The 16,981-nt window shown below is 49.1% G+C and overlaps 1 protein-coding gene across 2 annotated transcripts in view; it reads right to left on the reverse strand.

Annotated features, from left to right (window-relative positions):
- Positions 1 to 16,981, reverse strand: part of UNC5C (unc-5 netrin receptor C) — a 264,208-nt gene continuing 247,227 nt past the window's right edge. For both annotated transcript variants that reach the window (XM_054203570.1, XM_054203569.1), the window contains 6 exons: positions 16,738 to 16,906; positions 14,175 to 14,408; positions 9,164 to 9,313; positions 8,761 to 8,925; positions 4,896 to 5,074; positions 1 to 4,665 (listed from right to left, as the gene is read on the reverse strand). In XM_054203570.1, coding sequence (XP_054059545.1) covers positions 4,500 to 4,665; positions 4,896 to 5,074; positions 8,761 to 8,925; positions 9,164 to 9,313; positions 14,175 to 14,408; positions 16,738 to 16,906 — 1,063 coding nt within the window. In that variant the 3' untranslated portion in view covers positions 1 to 4,499. The remainder of the gene's footprint in view (positions 4,666 to 4,895; positions 5,075 to 8,760; positions 8,926 to 9,163; positions 9,314 to 14,174; positions 14,409 to 16,737; positions 16,907 to 16,981) is intronic.

Below are 16,981 nucleotides of genomic sequence, written 5' to 3' on the forward strand. Positions count from 1 at the left end.
TACAGCATGTAAATACATTTATTCTATATGTAAGCAACAGAAATAGCAAGAAACCCAAGGAACAGACATGTTTTGCTCTGTGGGCATCCCAGACTCCAACATGTCTCATGAGTGTCTGCATTTCTGCCAGCGATACAGAAAAAAAAGCATCTCGGTCTCCCATGGAAGCAAATCTTGACTGAGGAGACCCTCACTGCCTCAAAACTTTTGAGATTCGCTAAAACAGCACTTAGGTCTTGCACTGTTTAGCGAGATACAGTGGATCGGCTGTGATCAGAAAATTCAGAAAAAAACCCAACCAAACCCCAAACTTACCCTATACACTGACGGCCACCTTTACAAGAACACAACACAAGAAGAACTGAAGAAAAAAAAATCAGGTGAAAAGGACTGCCTCCAATAGTGTTTCTTACTTGGAAATTAAAGGTGTTCCTTGAAGTCAGTAGATATTTTATATATATTTATATAATATATATATTATTTATAGCGCTAGCAATCAACATGTAATGAAGAGATGGTGTGAAGAGCAGCAAAACTGCTACAGCACATAGCCGAAGGTGGACAACTAAAAGGATAAGCATTTAAAAAAGTAGTAATAACTGGAGGAGAAGAAGCCTGCAGCCATTTTTTTTTTATTATTTTTTAAAAAAAAAAGCAGATGTGCTTACCTGACATAAAAATGTTACAATAACTTTTAAGAGCCGGTTCTGTCTGACAAACTTATTTGCCATTTTTCAAGAGCTGCCCCACGGGAAAGCCTTTCCCTGAGCGATGTCGCTCGCCGCCCCACGAGATGGCACTGTGTCCACGCAAGCCAGCCGGAGGGACCGCTGCTGGGATTTCTCCCACCAAAAATAATATCACAAGCAGAGCTGGCCCCCTTTGCTTCCCACCCTCCCTCCGTGGGGAGGGATGCTGAGGGGTGGGGATGGGGACGCTGAGGGGTGCGTACCACCAGCCTGGCCCAGCGCTCTCTCCCCAGCCGGACGCCCTGCCAGCGTGGTACCACCGGAAAAAATTAAAAAAACTGAGCAAAATTAATGCAGGGGGAGCGTCAGGTGAGGGGGGAGCTGCTGTTAGCAGCGGTGGCAAAGCACACGTGCAGAGCTGCTGGGATGAGATGTGGCTCTGCGGAGGAAAGGTCCCGTCCCCGGCAGCCCCTGCTTCTGCCTGCCCTGCCAGGAAGCTGTCACGGTGCTGCGTGGGGACCCTGCAAAGGCTGATGGAGCAGGGGCTGGAGAAACCGTCCAGCCCGTGATTGCAGCAGGCGAGAGAAGGTTTCTGAGCAGTGGGGCTGGAAGAAGAGCAGCTCCACCGCCCAGCAATGGTGATGCCACTGCTCTAGCTGGCAGTGAAGTTCTTGACCACCATCCACCTCTGTGGATGCGCCTCTTCATCAGAGCATGCCTCTCAATACAGTGAGGCTCTAAAAGGAAAATGCCCCCAAATATTTTAAGAAAGTTGCTCATTTGTTTTTCTTGAAGGAAGCATCAGAGGGGTGGGTCAGAGAGCTGGCAAAAGGAGCACTGACTCATAGCAATACAGATAACTACGAGACATTTTCTGGCAAAGCCCCTGTCAGAAGGGTGCCCAGCTTGCAAAAACCATGAGCCAGGAGTACCAGCGGGCCCGGGCACCAGCTAACAAAGACTGAGATGACGAGGGGAAGGAGCCGAAGGACAGTTCAGCTCAGGCACCCACCTTGGAAGACGAGTCACACAGGAAGGACGTGTGGAAGGGGTGAAGAAGCACAAACTAAATGCAACTGATTACACCTGAAGATGTCACAAGGAGGGCAAAAAGCTGAGACCTGGCTTTTAAGAGCCATTTTAGAGCTCCAAGGTGAGTAAAAAAAAAAAAAAAAAAAAAGTAGAGAAATGGCAGAGCTGGAAGCCCCAGGTGAAGTCGAGAAGCAAGATTTCCATTAGTGTTGCCATGGCCTGCATTAGATGCCCAAGGTGAAAAATAAGCTGGTTGGCTGTTGAAAGGATGCCCTTAACATCTCTACATTAAGAGACGGTGGGGCTTACACAGACAAAATGCAAACAGGTGTTGAAAGTTAAAATGTATGCATGTTCTCCGGTCTCTGGTTTTTGACTGGAATGCTGGTTTGCAAACTGCCAGGTTACCTCTTACAAGGAAGGGAGCCCTTTGTGATGGCTGCCCAGCAGTCAATCAGAACCCGGCTGGTGTCAGGGAGCTGAGAAATTACAAACAAAAAGTCCCAAGCCTATGGAAATGTCAAGTGGGAAAAAGGTCAGATGAAATTTTTCCTTTCATTTTGACCAATGACATTTTCAAAGTTACCTTTACAGGCGCAATCTGGAAAGCCTTGGGGAAAAACAAAACCAAAAACACAAAAGAAAACAAGGCAACTCCGGGCTCAGGAAGCACATGGAGTGGGAATATGTGCGTGGGCAGGGGCATGCATGTGTGCACTACAGCAATAACCAGGGCCCGGCTAGAAACCTGGAGCGGCGAGCTGGGGCAGAAAGCCTTTTTTGCACCAGAAGTAGAGGACAGACAAGCCTGGCAGTAAAACTGCTGCTATCCTGTGCGCTGTCATGTACCAAAGAGTCAGTCTTTTCACTGAGCAAAAAATAAAATTTGTTTGCACTGACAACTGAAAAAGCAAGAGTTTGCTCCTTTTGCCAAGTTCCCGCTTCACCTGTTTGTGGTGGCCAAGAGGGATGTGGCTGAGAGGGACAAACGTCCCGCCGGTCAGCCAGCGAGGACCTGCACTGCCCTGCCGGGGCAGCGGCAGCGGGAGCACCACGCAGGCAGCAGCCTGCAGGACATGAGATTTTTGACTTCACCACTCCATCAGCCTACACTGACCCCCTGTGTCGGAGGCTTCACTGGTTGCAGCAAGCCTGGGAATCGCTCTGGAGATCCGCTGAGTGCATCTCACCCAGAAACGACCCAGAAGATGACTCCCAGTAGCCCTGACCACCACGAAAGTTAAAAGTTAATGGGAGGAGGTGAGTTTCAGTAAGAGTGAGTACCCGCGTCTCCGTGGGAAGCTAACGGGAGCTGCTGGCTCTCAGACTGCTCCAAAGCAAAGCAGGACATATGGAGGCCCACCTTGGATGCACAAATCAGGTGGTCAACATCAGTGACTCCACATGCTTGCACCCGTGCTTCTGAACCAGTGGTCTACGTGTACTTGGACTGGGAGGCTGTCACTGGTTCACAGCCACCTTGGGACAGGATTGCCTCTTGGAGTGACCACCACGGTGGTGCAAACATCCCAAGGAGGGGTGCTGGGTTGGATCCTTTGCAGGTGCAGATCAGTGACTTCAGCGGACTGTCACCAGTCTGTAACACCTCTGCATCATCAGGCATGAAACCCAGCAACGCCAACGTGAGGTGAGCAACCCCTGTGGGTTGGCAGAGGACTTTGGAGGAGGAGTATGATGGCTGGAGATGGAAGGACAGACAGCATATAGAGGGACACGTCTTAGAAGACCTTCAGGAAGGGGACAACAGGTTCCAGAAAACCAGGAATGATTCATTCTGCTGCTGACAAAATTAGAAATAAAGCAATAATGGTAATAATATTAATAATAGTCATTATAATCCTTGCACTAGATACTAATCAGTAAATAATTATCATAGCAACTTCTCTCTTTTATTTTTTTCTGGGTTTCTTTTTTTTTTTTTCCCCCCAACCACTCTGAATTGCATATCCGGGCCCCTCATAGCGCAAAGGGGTGGAAAGGGTGGTGTTACATTGTGAACTGAAAATTAACTCCAATCCTATGTTCCCCGCTGTCCTACACCTATTCTCCACATGGGCTCAGTGGGACTTGACTGGGGAAGGAAGGGGATGTTACATGTGTTCCTGCTTAGCACCCAGAGTACCTGCTTTCCAGATGCACACCTCTTAAACGCTGATTTTCTTGGTTTTGTTTTTTTTTTTACAAGTAGGTCTAGGAAACAGAACAATGACAGGAGGATCACTGTGAGACAATCGATGTGCAGAATTGTAGCCAAAATCTGAATTCACCAGAAACCAATAAGCTGAAATAGCCACAACCAACTGTCCATAGCCTTGTCTAGAATGGCTTTAAACAAAAAATATAAAGAGCCATGGACAGTCTCCTTACCCCTGTCCAGAATTTGATGTAAACAACATCCATAGAAACTGGGATTGTTAAGAAAGTTTATCCATATATCTGGATAGCAATAAAAAGCGTTTCCTAGGAAACTGTAAAATCCTGTACCAAGCAGTGTACAGCCAAGCCGAGAGGAACATTAGGTTGATTTATATTTTCAAGGTATAACTTTGCATGATTTCTTTTAGATCCTGTGATAATGTACAAGGAGAGCACATGTGAAGGTCAGGGCTGTTTTTTTTTTCGTTCGTTTGCTTGCTTTCTTCTCTGAAATGTCTCTTGCGTAACTCATTGGTCTGGGTTTTCGTTTCAATTCTCGCTTGTGATAACAGGGCATTACCGCTCCCTGCGTCTGTCCTTCCTGTTCACGCCAAGGCTGCATCAGTAATTTCCTTCTGCTGCCAAAGAAACAACGGTTTCGTGTCTTCCCATTTCTTCAAGAACTGCCGCCAGCATGCTCAGATTGCCGTCAGGGAAATTCTGGGCTTCCCAGAGGTCCAGGATCACCCCGGTGGGACTCGATTTCGTAGCAAAATAATTTAGGTACCTGCAACAAGCCGAAAGAAAAATAATTTTTTGAGCTGCATGAGGGCTACCTGAATTTATATGATTTCAGCCCATCCCCATTGCTGGTGCTGTCAAGGTGCTCGTCTCCTGCACAGTCAGTCTGGCCAGTTTGTAGACACATCTGCTGTCACTCATCTTCACCACGACCCTTTTGCACATCCCTCTCGGGGGATATCTGCCACCCGACCACGTGTGGGCAGCCCCGCTCACCTGTCCAGTTTCAGCTTGTGGGCCAGCATCCGCCAGTCGTGGCCCCTGGTCTGGGGGGCGTCCAGGCTGCTGCACAGCTTCTGCCTTATCGGGAGGGGGATGCTGAAAGCGCTGGGCCCCACTATGGTGGTGATGGTGCCTGCTGAGTCCATAGGAGGATAATCAATGCCGGTAGGTTCCTGAAAGCAAAGAAAAAAATTAAATAAATAATACAGCAGATTTGTTAGTGAGTGCAGAGACGATTGCAGAAGTCTATCCTCTGAGACTCAGGGCTTTTACTTGCATTAGAGGGGAGCAGCCCTCTGCTACTCAAGTATTTATGTTAGTCAGCTGAAAAAGAGAAATATTTATCACCTCTGGGTAAGCAGCAGTTGGGGTTTTTTTGGTCTTTTTTTTTTCTTTTGAGGGTGAAAATTACTACAGCTGGACAAAATTGAGCCCAGCTTGATTAATCACTTACTGGAAATAATGAAAGATCAGGCACTTTTTGACACATTTCAGAGCAAATTGCTGCTGCTAGGGCAGAACTGGGCTTTCCCAGCTTGGCTGGCAGCAGCCCCTTCCCGGCAGCCCCCCCCAAGCCCCCCACCCCACACCGAGCCAACACCAGGCTCCCTCTGGCAGCACTCGTGGTCTCCGAAGCCTCTGATACTGGGCAGACCACAGAGAGATGGTTAATACTGCCCCAGGCACAAGCTGATCCCTCATTTTTATGCGGCTTTAACTCTGTGCTGGAGATAGATGGAGCGTGTGCGCTCAGGGGGCGGTCATCACCCTCCTCCCCAAGACCAGCACTGCGCTCAAAGGCAGTGCGGCAGCAGTGTTTCAAGGCGAAAGTCACCTCCAAAGCCAGCTTGTCGCCTGTGGGTATGGTGTTGATGCTCTCCCAGCTGGGAGGTTCCCCATGGCACCGCCATAACGCGGCCCCGCAGGGAATAACAAGCGCTTGGCTCCTCTGGGCGAGGGTTTTGTCTTTTCCTTGGCCTGGATGGATTTAGCACCCACAGGCTTGGTAGCTGGTAGGACAATGGTAGTTGGTCAATCTGGATGGCTGGGTTTGCTTACGAGCGATGAGGTCCTGCAGGGCGGCTGAAAGCCCCTCCAAACCCCACCGAAGCCAACCGGCCACCCGACCGCGCAGTGCTCCCATGCGCACCACTTCTCACCTCCAGCTACCAAAGTGTGCGATGGAAAAAGCAGCAAGCACGGCTGGTTCTCCCTTCACGCCTCTCACTCTGTTTCTCAATTTGGTCTCGTTTTCAGGCAGAAATGGTGGAGCCGCTTCTCCTCCCCCTCTGCCAGATTGCAGCCCTGAGCAGCCACAAGCACCCGAGCAAAAGACTCATCGTCAAATGTCAATTTGTTTGCTCCTCTGTGAGCTGCCTTGCTGCTTTGTGCCGAGCTGGCTGCTGGGAAGGCCCTGTAAAACCTGAAACTATCTCAAAACCAGGTAACGCCTGGCTTAAGCTGCCATCACAAACCTCCCAGGCAGATTGTTGGAGATGCTCACAGTCATGTGGAGTCTTTGGTTTCCCCCAAAGTACACAGAGATGGAAGGAGGAGAGCAAGTATTCGTGAGCAATGAACAGAATTAAACCTTTTTTGCCTCCATACTTTTATCCACACCAGTTAATTCTCTTCCACTCTATAAGTATGCCTTTTGGTTTTTGCATTTTTTAAAAAATGAAACGGCATTTTAGGCAATCAGTGAAATTTCTAACCAAGGAAGGTTTTATGCCACGCTGTCATGTCCTCAGTGAACATGCCCAAAGCACTGCCAGCCGCAGCATCCCTACTTGGGTGCCCCAACCCCACCGCTTCAGGCAATAAGCTACTGTCCTCTGGCTGCCCGGGAGCCGGCAAAACGGCTCACCCACGCTGGCAGGGCAGAAGCGGCTGTAGGCGGGTGACTGGTGGCACTGCAGACGGACAGCCTTCCCTTTTTATTCTGGGCTGAGGGACACATGCGACACATTGAGGCAGTGCTGCCCCAGCTCTCGAGGTGGCCTGCTGCCCCAGGTGCATCAGGATTGCTGCAGTGTCTGTGGCGGTGCCCGGGGGCTCTTCTAGATGAGTATCGGCAGCGCGAAATAAAAAGGGAACTTAAAAAACAAATGGTGGGAGACCTTTATTGCAGTCTTCCTCTTGCCTTGCAAATGTGCATGTTTTGGCACTCATTGCATTCGTATTTTTGAAGTCCCAGTGGAAGACACTGTATAAAGCCAGAGTAAGACAGTTTAATCTGCAGAAGTTTTACATCCTTTACAGGGAATGAAAAAGAAAGCCCATAAAGGGAGGATGCAGGAAACTGTGTTACTATATTTTTAACCGCAGGGTGACAGAGGAATAGAGGCAGACCCAGCAACGAAGAAAGGCATCGGCACATTCCTGCAATGCCTAACCACTAGCTGGATACCTCTGGCCTAACCACAGAAGAAAATGTGAGGAACCACAGCCAAAGTTTCCTGATGCCTGGTCTGGCATCTTTATTGCACCTCCAGAGGCATACGCATCTGTTTCTAGGTTGCTGTTATTACACTTCCAGGTGACTTTTGTCATCAAATCGTCTGCGTTTTATTTTTTTTTTCTAGTTGACACAACCCTGTATGCCAGCCCTTAGCAGACCAGGGTCCTCCTGCCCCTCACTGGGGCTCAGGAGCATCATGAGGTGTTAACCATGAGGAGCAATTTTGCAGCAGGCAGCCTTGGTAATGGCGGTATTATTCACTCCCTCTATTCATCCCTGATGGATGGGACTGCAGCACAAGACAAGAATATTATCCTATTCCCTCTGAATCTATTACCAGGCCTTATTACACACAAGCAGCTGAAGATGATTATAGTGTATACTTGCATTTCATTAAAGTTACTCTCAGTTCTTTCTCTTCTCTGCGAGGTTAAATTAGAGATTACCTCAATGCAGCACTTATTACAATAATTGTTTACGATACTTGTTTTACCATCTGTCTTTAATGCTGTATAGTCCCCAGCTGAATATGTAACTTTACACCCAATAACCAAGCAGATGTTATGGGTAATGGTGCACACCATGAGGGTCCTGCAGCACAAGTAACTTTCGTCTGTGGTCTCTGAGCCCTTCCACAAGTCAGCCTGCAGAGATTGCTGCTCTTTGTAGCCACCGAGGGTACCAGGCATAAAACCCACCAGCACTTTCACTGAAGTCAATGAGACTTCACGCTTGAACGTGTCGTTTGGACTCAGCCCTAAGCTTGACTGCCCAAGAAGCAAAAATTCTCCAGGTGCTATGTAGCATCAGCAAAGTTGTTCCAAAACTTGTAATTTTTTCTGCTGGAAAATGTAAGCCATCAAAATAAAAATTGTTGAAGATAATAGTCAGGATTCGTAGCAGTAGCAAAAGCTGAGGAGGAAAGTCTATTGCAACTAGACCATCTGATATTCCCTATTTCGCAGCAGTTATTACATGGGATCGGAGTGGAGTGGCTCATGCAAACATATGGCAATGACATTTTCCTATTCTCCCTCCTCCCTCTCCAGGGAAATGTCGGGCATGATGGTCTTGCGGACTGCCAGGAAACAGGACGATGCAATGCTTCACGAGATCTGTTACAGAGTGGTAGGCAAAGAGCTCCTCCACACAGAAAGGCGGCACTCACAGGGAGACCATAGCTGCCCTCCTCCCTCCCTTGAGGGGGGATGCTCTCTGCCAGATGAGAGAAACTAAGGGCAAATACAACAGGAGATACAAAGCAACGACTTAATCCATCCCTTATGTCCATCCCAGCAGTCAGGAAGAAAATGGGAAGCACTACACAGGTAGCAATGGGAAAGGATATACCTCCTTAGCCCTCTCACGGTCCTGCAGTCAGATAGAGATGTCATTTACCTCTGAGACGGAGCAGTTGAGCTGGAAGATCTGCCCTTCTCCTTCGACCTGCCGCACGCAGAGTTTGCATACCAGCTCCAGGGTATTCAGGCTGAACCTTTCCAGTGTGAAGGTGCAGTGCAGGTTCCTCTGGCATCCACTCCAGATGTGGTAAAAGGGAATCTCCTGCAGAGGAAAGTGAAAAAAAAAGTATAGGCAGGGAGGGATGCAGGACCACAGTGTGGACGCTATATGACCAGAGCCCATAGGCTCCATGCTACTGTCACTGCAAATAGTCCAGGGAAAAAAAATTGTCCAGGCACCTGCAGTCAGGCACCTCGTGTTTTTTAAACACTCCTGTGTATCACTGTATTTCTTAAAGCCTCACTGCTAGGATCCAATGCGAATGGTTTGTGATGCTCACCTGGTATTTAGCCAGCAGTTTGCTCTTCCAGAGAGAATGGGCAATGTCATGAATGGACAGGCGGAGGTTGTGGGTGCTTCCCTTAAAATGCAAAGCTTTGGGTTCCTCCAAAAGCTGCCCGCCCATCTGCCGCTCGAGCTGGAGGACCTCCTGCAGTATTGCGATAACAAGAAGAAAGTTGTCAGCTTTCGTCAAGGCAGCCCACTGGTCTTCTGATTCCTCCAGACCGACTGCTGTAGATGCTTTAACTTGCACAATACAGAAAAAAAATGCAGAGTTGTGTTTCCCTGTGAACGTGTATTGCACTAGTGGCTCTGAGTATAACCCCTTCACCCTCATCATACAGCAGCAGCCCAGCAGGGATGCAGGCACCCATGTCTCCTTCGGGAGACACACCTATAAGCAGAAAGCATGCAATTATATTGAACACAAAGACTTTGCATACAGGCACTGTTAGAATATGGAAATATATCAGCCTTCTCCATTGCTCACCAAACAGGACATACAATGGCAGCGTTACGATTTTGCTTTTTGGATGCTCTTATTTGCATAGGTCCTGCTGATACAGGATCTGTGCATACAGCTGGTCCTTCAGCTTGTGGCCTCCTGGCAAACTGCTCCATGACAGAGTGATACAGGAGGTAACAGATGCCTGCTCTGAGACTAACGGTCAGGCAGGATGGTATCAAAACAAGATCAAGACATTGTGATGGAGAATTTTGTACATATGAATACATACATTCAGGGTTACTGAAATATTGACTTGGTAATTAAAAGCTCATAAGACAAGAGTCTGGTCATTTTCTGCAGCTAAAAACAAATACATGCCTGTAACTAATGAGACCACAGCGGGCAAACAGCCTACAAACAGCCTAATTGTAGTCCACAGGATGAAGCAAGTACAAAGGCACTTACATGAGCCCCATTAGAAACCAACACAGCCAAACTCGGTCATATTTAATTACAAGAGCCAACCAGCCAACCAGTCTCATGTGGCCAAAACCAATCACATGGAGAATGAGCACACTCAAGAAGTACCCAGGCACACAAACCCAGGATGCTACCACAGGCCAACTAAAGGAGCCTCCATTTTAGCTAAGCACAAAACAAGCTGCTCTTGATCACATTCAGGATCTAGTCAGCATACAAGAAAAGCCCCTATCCCTGGTGAGCCCAGCACCTGGAAGATCCTGAAGGAAAATGCTGTTTGTTTATCAGCTATTAGAGGAAAAGAAACAAAATCAGGAAACCTTTTAGATTAAGGTTATGCCAATGAATCACTTCCAGCTTCTTTCCAGTGCCTCCTAATTACCTCATCAAGATGTCTAAAGAGCAATCGATAGTAATTATCTGATTACTATAGATCTTCATTATGTCCAAATTACCTCCCTGGAAGGGCCAGAAGACACTCGCGGCACTGCGTGAGCTAATTGCAGGTGCCACCTCTCAGGCACGCGGGGCACAGGGGCCGAAGGGCCGCTCCTGCCCGTCAGCATCAGCCCCAGGAGCCGCACTACTGGGGGAAAAACATTGCAGCGTGATGCTGCGCCATCTCACTCGCTATATGTGGGTGTTTAGTTTCAATATCCCACTTTTGGTAACCACCCTCGGTCACTGTAGCCCCTCTACGTGCTCCAACTGGAGGACGTCGAGCAGCCTGTGCTTCTCCCATGCCGCTCAGCTAATTAATTCAGAATTCATTTCGAGCCATGATTTGCACAGCCCTTCAGACCTGCAGGCTGGCTCTAGCCATACGGCATGTTATTTAGAGCAGTGCTTATGCTGCTGGCTGGTGCCTCTATGCCCTCCTGAGCCAAAACCTGAGCTGCATGTGTGTTCCTTGCCCTGTGCCGAGGTGCCTCTGGCCACCGCCCCATCGCTTCTCACCACCCTCATGAGCCGGGACTTAAGCCTTTATGCCCTTCCTAGGAGAGGTAATGGATCACTCCATCATCAGTGCCACCAAGCCAGCCACAACCTGTATTTGGAAAGGGCTTCCTCATTAACGGGGCACAAGCAAGAACGGCGTTCAGTCTAAGCTGTTGCCTTTCTTCATTAGAGGGAAAAAAACCGCATTAAATAACTGAGAGATGATCACATGCATATTATGCCTTTTTTTTGTTTTTTTTTGAGGACGGTTACTGCACAGCACGAGGCGGCTTGGGGGATGCCACCCTGCTACAGCCTGAAATCATTCACTTGCCCCTGCTGTGGGAGGCAGCGTGCCCGGCTGCTCAGCCCCCGCCACGCTGCCACACATAGCTCACATACCTCAATCTCAAAGCCATACATGAATAAACAGATGAGAATAAAGCAGCTGGATTCCTTCATAGTTATCTTTTTTTTTTCTCCCCCCCTCAAAGTGCAAAAATCAGCCTTAAATAAAGAGCTCGGTGCTGGAGGTCACAGCTTCCCTTGCCCTTCCCCAAAAAGCATTGTTGTGAGCATCCCATGCAGGTGGCTCGGAACTCTGCAGGGCAGAGGATGCTGCTTGCGTGATCAGCGCTGAGCCCACCCTGCTCCACAGCCCCCAGGAACCCTGCCAACCTGCTCCCACAATAACCAAACCCTTATTGATGGCAAGTCATTACACTTCCCTACCGTACTGCGGGTGCCAGCAGTTCAGCAGCGAGTGCTTACTCTGCATGATGAGAGGGAAAAGCCTGCTGGATAAATACTGCACGGTGTTTTATACCGCAACTGCTTGTCTTCCTTTGGTGGCTGTTAGGATATATTCAGCATATGGCACACTCATTCCTAGTTGTAAATAATAACAGAATGCATTCGGTTGCCTATTAAAATAAACACATAATACCCTGCAAAGGCTCTTCCAAACCTCAGACATCCGAATGGGGGAACATCTCAGGCTGCTCTTCCCTCCCCTTGCCGTGCCCGGAGCAGCCAGCCCCAAAACACTGAGACATTGCAGCTGGGGTCTCACTTTCTGCCTACACCTTTTCCACCTTCCCCAAACTACTTTGGAGCTCAGGACCCGCTGGTCCAGACCCATCTGCACACCTTGTCCCACACAGCCTGCGGCAATTGCCCAGGGAATGCCTTCCCTTTGGCAGTACGGCAGTGCCAAGGGCCTCCTGCCAGCATGGCCGGGGCTGCAGCGGTGCCAGCTGTTGTGAAAGCAGGCAGCAAACACCCCAACCTTTTTTTTTTTCTTTCTAAATAGTCATAGTTGGAGTCTACACAACACTGTCGCACAGGGCTGGTTTGTTTACTACGTTCATTTTTCTTAAGCCTTGTCCTTCCCCAGACCTTTCGTTTCCAGAGAAGCGCAATTGATCCATCCGTAAGAGTTTGTGGCCAGCGAGTACGTGTGCTTGGCCTCCCGAAAACCACCAGCCAGCTGGGTCTTGGACCCCGTGGGTGGCCTTCCGGCCTGGGGGTCGATGTGCCAAAAAAAGAAGAAAATTAAAACGCACAGAGTTTGCTGTAAAAAAGCAGTAGGTACGAGTGGGATGGTGGCCACCTGACTTTGCTCATTCTCCTCACCAAATTACAAGCTCGCTTTGGGGTCTACCTGCAGCAGAAGCCCAAGGACTGTCCGGCTGCCCTCCCAAACGCCGTCTGCAGCTTCTCGGGTGGAAGATGGTCCCTGCGTGTTGCTCAGAGCCTCTCCTGACCCCTTCTGCTATCGCACTGAATCGCATTAACTTTACCTCACAGCTCTCCCCACAGTCTATTAGAAACAAAACGACAGCTCCTGAGTAACACCTAATTGGATTCCCCCGGCCCTGACTGCATTAGCTGTCTGTCCGAGGCCCCTCCGACTCACTTATTATTACCTCAGGCCTTGACGCACCCGTGGAAAATTTTATTACGCAGCACAGGCATAAAACCATCAGGACTTTTGAAGCTCGATCATTATGAAAGATCCTTGTCACGTTTTTTTAAAGAGGAAAACCAAAAGGGAAGTCAGACTGGGGACAATAATTGTTTCTAAAAGCCTGACAACAGCACCGCATTGACAGAGGCCAAGCTCCCAGGCCCTGCACAGATGAAACCATGCTGAAGTCACGATGCGCCTGCTTCAACCCTTCTACTTTACTGCCTTTCTTACAGGGAGGGAAAGGGTATCCCCCCCAGCAAAGCCCTGGTATCAGACAGTACTGGGGAGGAAACCGGAGCGTGCCATTTGCAGTGATGGAAGTCACTGCTCTGACAAACACGAACGCCTCCCAGCCAGCGCATGCGGGTCTGAATCCCAATAATTCCCACGCGGAGCTGAGGAAGCAAAAAGCATATACAGCACCAGGATGACTCTGCTTAGAGCCAGGCTTTCAACTCGTTTTGCTGCAAAGAGGCATTTGGGAAGTTGCACTGGCTACGATTAAAGAAAAAAACCCCACCTTTTAATAACCTCCATTCTTACATGTGCGGTTGGAGCTACATATTTCATGAGTGCATCTATTAGAGATACCATCTGTATAAATACAGTTATTTATAGACAGAAATAGCAAGTATGGTTATCTGTCTGCTCATCTGTATGTAGCGAGTGCGTGTTTGTGTGCATGCCAGAATTACACAGTGCGAGTAAGGTTATACAGTTAGAGATAGCAACAGCTTTGGTTTATTTTAGTTGTGAATTCCCAACACAAAAAACTGCACGCGAAGAGGTGTAATAAAGCAGTATGAAAGCAGGCAGTGATTAACAGCCCAGAAGCTTCTTTTATCATTATCAACTATTTACAAAGAAGCATTTATATGTTTCACCATCTCTGGGGAGCTGGCACTTAGCATTAAAAATACATGAATAACGAATGAAGCCCCGTGTACCTTATGGGCTTTTAATAATGCAAAAATCTTAGGATTCAGGATATGATACAGGTAAACAAAGGAAAAAAGACGGGTGGGTGGAAAACAGTGTGAGATCCCTACGCAAAGGACAATTTGTAGCATGTAGGGGTTAAATTATAAAACAGCAGCTTGTTGTAAAACTCTTCTTATCAGAAAAATAACCCAGGGAGCAGGAGAGGGAAAGCAAGAGAGCAACAACCACCTTAAGCGCATCCTGCGTGTCATCGAGGCAGTAGACCCGGATGCTGTACTCCAGCGAAGAGCAGGACAGCGGTCCAAAGATGGCCAGTTTGAGACGTTTGGCTGCTGCTTTGGTGATTGACTGTCCCACCAAGGCATACGTGCTGAGGGTTTCTGTCAGGATATGGCAGGCCTCTGGGTCCAGCTGGATATAGCACGGAGTGGTAAAGTTTTCCTCCCCAACCACCACCACATCCTAAGGGAGAAAGAGGCCAAGTTAGAGCTCCCAACCCCTCAGAGCTGCTTTCCTTTGAGACAGCAATGCCCCTTTCAAGCCTGGATGGTGCACGAAGTCCTTGATGTTTGCACCTTAGATTAATCAAGGTTTAAAATTCCTGCTTCGAGCTTTTCTCCTGCGTAGGCACAGCGAGGGGGTGGTTTCTCTGGGGTGATGATGGTGGTAGAAACCTCCTCCTATCCTCACTCCCCTAAGACTTGTAATTCCTTCCTCTGGGCCCTGCAGCAGCTTTTAAAGCCCTGGGCAGAGTTAGGTAAATAATGAAAATATCACCAATACTTTATGGAAAAGGTATTACAGATCTAATCATTCATTGACCATGATTTAACATCAGTAGTTGCAGGCATGTTGAAGAAATAACTGCGCTTCACTTCCTAAGCATGACAATAAGGAGTTACAAAGACCCAAGGAAGGTGAAGTAACCTCCATGATGGCCAAATGCCACATCTACATGAAATATCACCTGCTGCTTCGTTGGAGTAATCCTCCGTGACGAGACTGCAGGGTGAAGAAAAAAATTAGATACAACCCGAACGCAGACAATCTCCCAACCTTGTGCGTAAAGGAAAACAGCTGCCCTGCTAATTTCTCCATTCGACCCTGCGTGTAATATCCTGCATGCAACACAAGGTGCTTTGAGAGAAAGCAGAAGCGAACAGGCAGCAGTGGATGACGGCTGCTTCTTGCAAAGCCACCAGGCGCCACAGGATGCTCGGCACAACTCAGCTGTTTCACCCCTGCTGCCGGCAGGTCTGCGGCACCTCCTACACATCTGGACGCTGTGCAGCGTGGGCTCAGTTGAAATCCGTCATTAAGCTTGGGCCCCCTAGACTCAGGAAAGGCAAACGTGCCAGGCGTGCAGGGGTGGCACAATCCTTCTGGAGGGCAAAGTGCTGGAGCGCTGATTGCAGCTCCCCTGCAGCCACGGCAGCAACTGGCTCTGGCAGGAGGGGCTGGCCCCGAGCGATGCTGCAGGGGTGTGCATGTATGCACGTGTGCATGCACATGTGTGTGCACGTGTGGGGCTCAGTTTGGAGGAGCTGCTCCAGAATTGAGTGGAGGAAGAAGATGGCAGTGTGATGGCTGTGGATGCTGTGGATGCTGGGCTGGCACCAGAGCATGTGCACAGCCGGTGGAGCAACCGCTCTGTCAAGGGCAGGAGGACAGGGCAGAAAATGAAGAGGCGCCAGTAACGCACAGACACAAATAAGGAACATATGTGCAGTGCCAAGAGTCAGGCTGGTGGGGTGCAGATTATCTGGCGAGACAGACCCGTGTCTGCTGCATGCTCCTTCCCAGCGTGAGAAAGAGCTGGTGCCACAGGCAGGGGACAACAGCAAGAGTCTTTAGAAGGCAATGCCGGACACAGAGCTCTTGTTGCTGTCAGCCCAACTGCCTTCAAAAACCACCCTGCCCTCATTAAACCTACCGGTAGGAGAAGGTGCCCTTGCCCAATTAATTATGTGAGACCAAACTGGTGGCAGCAGGTACCAGGAACACAGAGCTGGAGAGGAAGGCTCTGCCAGGACAGCCCAGCCTTGCTGAAAGCATCACTTTATGCTCCAGTTACAGCGGAAGACCCTTCTGCCACCCTGCCCCAGGACATCCTCCTGCTGCACCGCTGGCAAGGAACCAGCCAGGCTCCCACCAAGCCGGCACTGCCCAGCAACACTGGTGCAGCTCCCCAGGGAACAGGGTGCAGAGTTGGATCCCGGCTGCATGAACTGAATCAAAGTGATGCTCTACCAACATCTTAGGAGGGCAAAAGAAAAGAAAAATAAGGCCTATAAATAGTACTATGCTGCCCGATGTCTTGATGCTGAAGCAGGAGTTAATTTGAAGCATTATTTTCACTTTCTCGAAAAGAGACTATAAACCAGGGGAGTTCAAACTACTCCGTAAAAAAAACCATTTATCTTATTTCTAGAATCGAGTCAGAAATTACTTTCAGCCATTGTTTTTCATTTTGCCTTTTTTCTTCCTTCTCTCCCCATGGCTTCGGCACAATATCCTGCCATGACCAAAACCTCAAATGTCACGATCCTGCAATGGAGGCTATTTCATGGAAAATATCCAGAACTAGGAGGCACCAAACTGCCCCAAGACAGCATCTCTGTATAGGCACTGGGCAGCTTAGATACCTGGTGGACATCTGCCTGCCTGCAGCAGCCATGCACCTCACACGGAAAACCTGAGATACAGGCATCCTGGTTTGGAAAGGCAGCTGAAGGATTAGCAGAGAGCCCTGCCTGCAGCCAGTGCTCAGGCTGGAGCTCCGGAGCCTCACCTCCCACGGCCCCTGGGCAGCCTGGTGCTTCAGCTGGATCTGCCAGTCCTCCGTGTTGGGCTCTGCGCAGTGGTGCATGGTTAAAATGACAGGCCGGGTCAGCAGGGCTCCTGGCGGGCCGCAGCTCACCACCGGCGTCAGCAGGGTTTGGCTGTCTTCTACAGGTGGCCTGAAAACGGGACAGAAAGAGGGACAGGTTAAGTGAGTTGAAAAAGGCAAAAAAATACATTCGGGTATGGAAAAT

The sequence above is a fragment of the Rissa tridactyla genome, chromosome 5 (assembly GCF_028500815.1).
Source record: "Rissa tridactyla isolate bRisTri1 chromosome 5, bRisTri1.patW.cur.20221130, whole genome shotgun sequence".
NCBI classification, from domain to species: Eukaryota; Metazoa; Chordata; class Aves; order Charadriiformes; family Laridae; genus Rissa; species Rissa tridactyla.